The sequence below is a fragment of the Terrapene carolina genome, unplaced genomic scaffold, assembly GCF_002925995.2.
Source record: "Terrapene carolina triunguis isolate 2854851 unplaced genomic scaffold, T_m_triunguis-2.0 Scaffold635, whole genome shotgun sequence".
Lineage (NCBI taxonomy): Eukaryota > Metazoa > Chordata > Testudines > Emydidae > Terrapene > Terrapene triunguis.
In genome coordinates, this window is record NW_020664986.1 from 1 (window position 1) to 487 (window position 487).

A 487-nucleotide genomic window follows, 5' to 3' on the forward strand; every position below is an offset into this window, starting at 1 on the left:
GATTGGAGCAAATGCGGTTATATCTTAGAGCTTGGCTGTAGACAATGGATCGTGTGGTGTGTCCTGGATGGAAGCTGGAGGCATGTAGGTAAGTGTAGCGGTCAGTAGGTTTCCGGTACAGGGTGGTATTTATGTGACCATCGCTTATTAGCACAGTAGTGTCCAGGAAATGGACCGCTTGTGTGGATTGATCTAGGCTGAGGTTGATCTGTTACTAGTTTTTAAATGTCAAGGTCCTGTGTGAATATTTTTTGGCGAGAACAACTTACTTTCTTTATCTTATATTTTGTATTTCTAAAGATGAGGAAGAGGATGACGTGGAAGACATTGAGGTTCTGGCAGTGGAGAAAAGGCACTCTTCCTCCAAGAAGACAGTTATGAATATTATTCTAAAGCATTGCACCCCGATTCACCAGCATTATTACTACACCGCCCCTTCCCCATACATTGAAAGTGAAGATGCCCTGCCACAGGAAAAGCTAAAAAA

General features: G+C 42.9%; 1 protein-coding gene across 1 annotated transcript in view; it reads left to right on the forward strand.

Annotated features, from left to right (window-relative positions):
- Window positions 1-300: 300 nt before the first annotated feature.
- The window catches only part of LOC113408008 (N-myc proto-oncogene protein-like), a gene marked incomplete at its 5' end in the record, with an annotated part of 490 nt that continues 303 nt past the window's right edge, over window positions 301-487 (forward strand). Inside the window, 2 exon segments of the mRNA XM_026659564.1 lie at window positions 301-483; window positions 486-487. The exon segment at window positions 486-487 is cut by the window's right edge and continues 303 nt beyond it. Coding sequence (XP_026515349.1) covers window positions 301-483; window positions 486-487 — 185 coding nt within the window.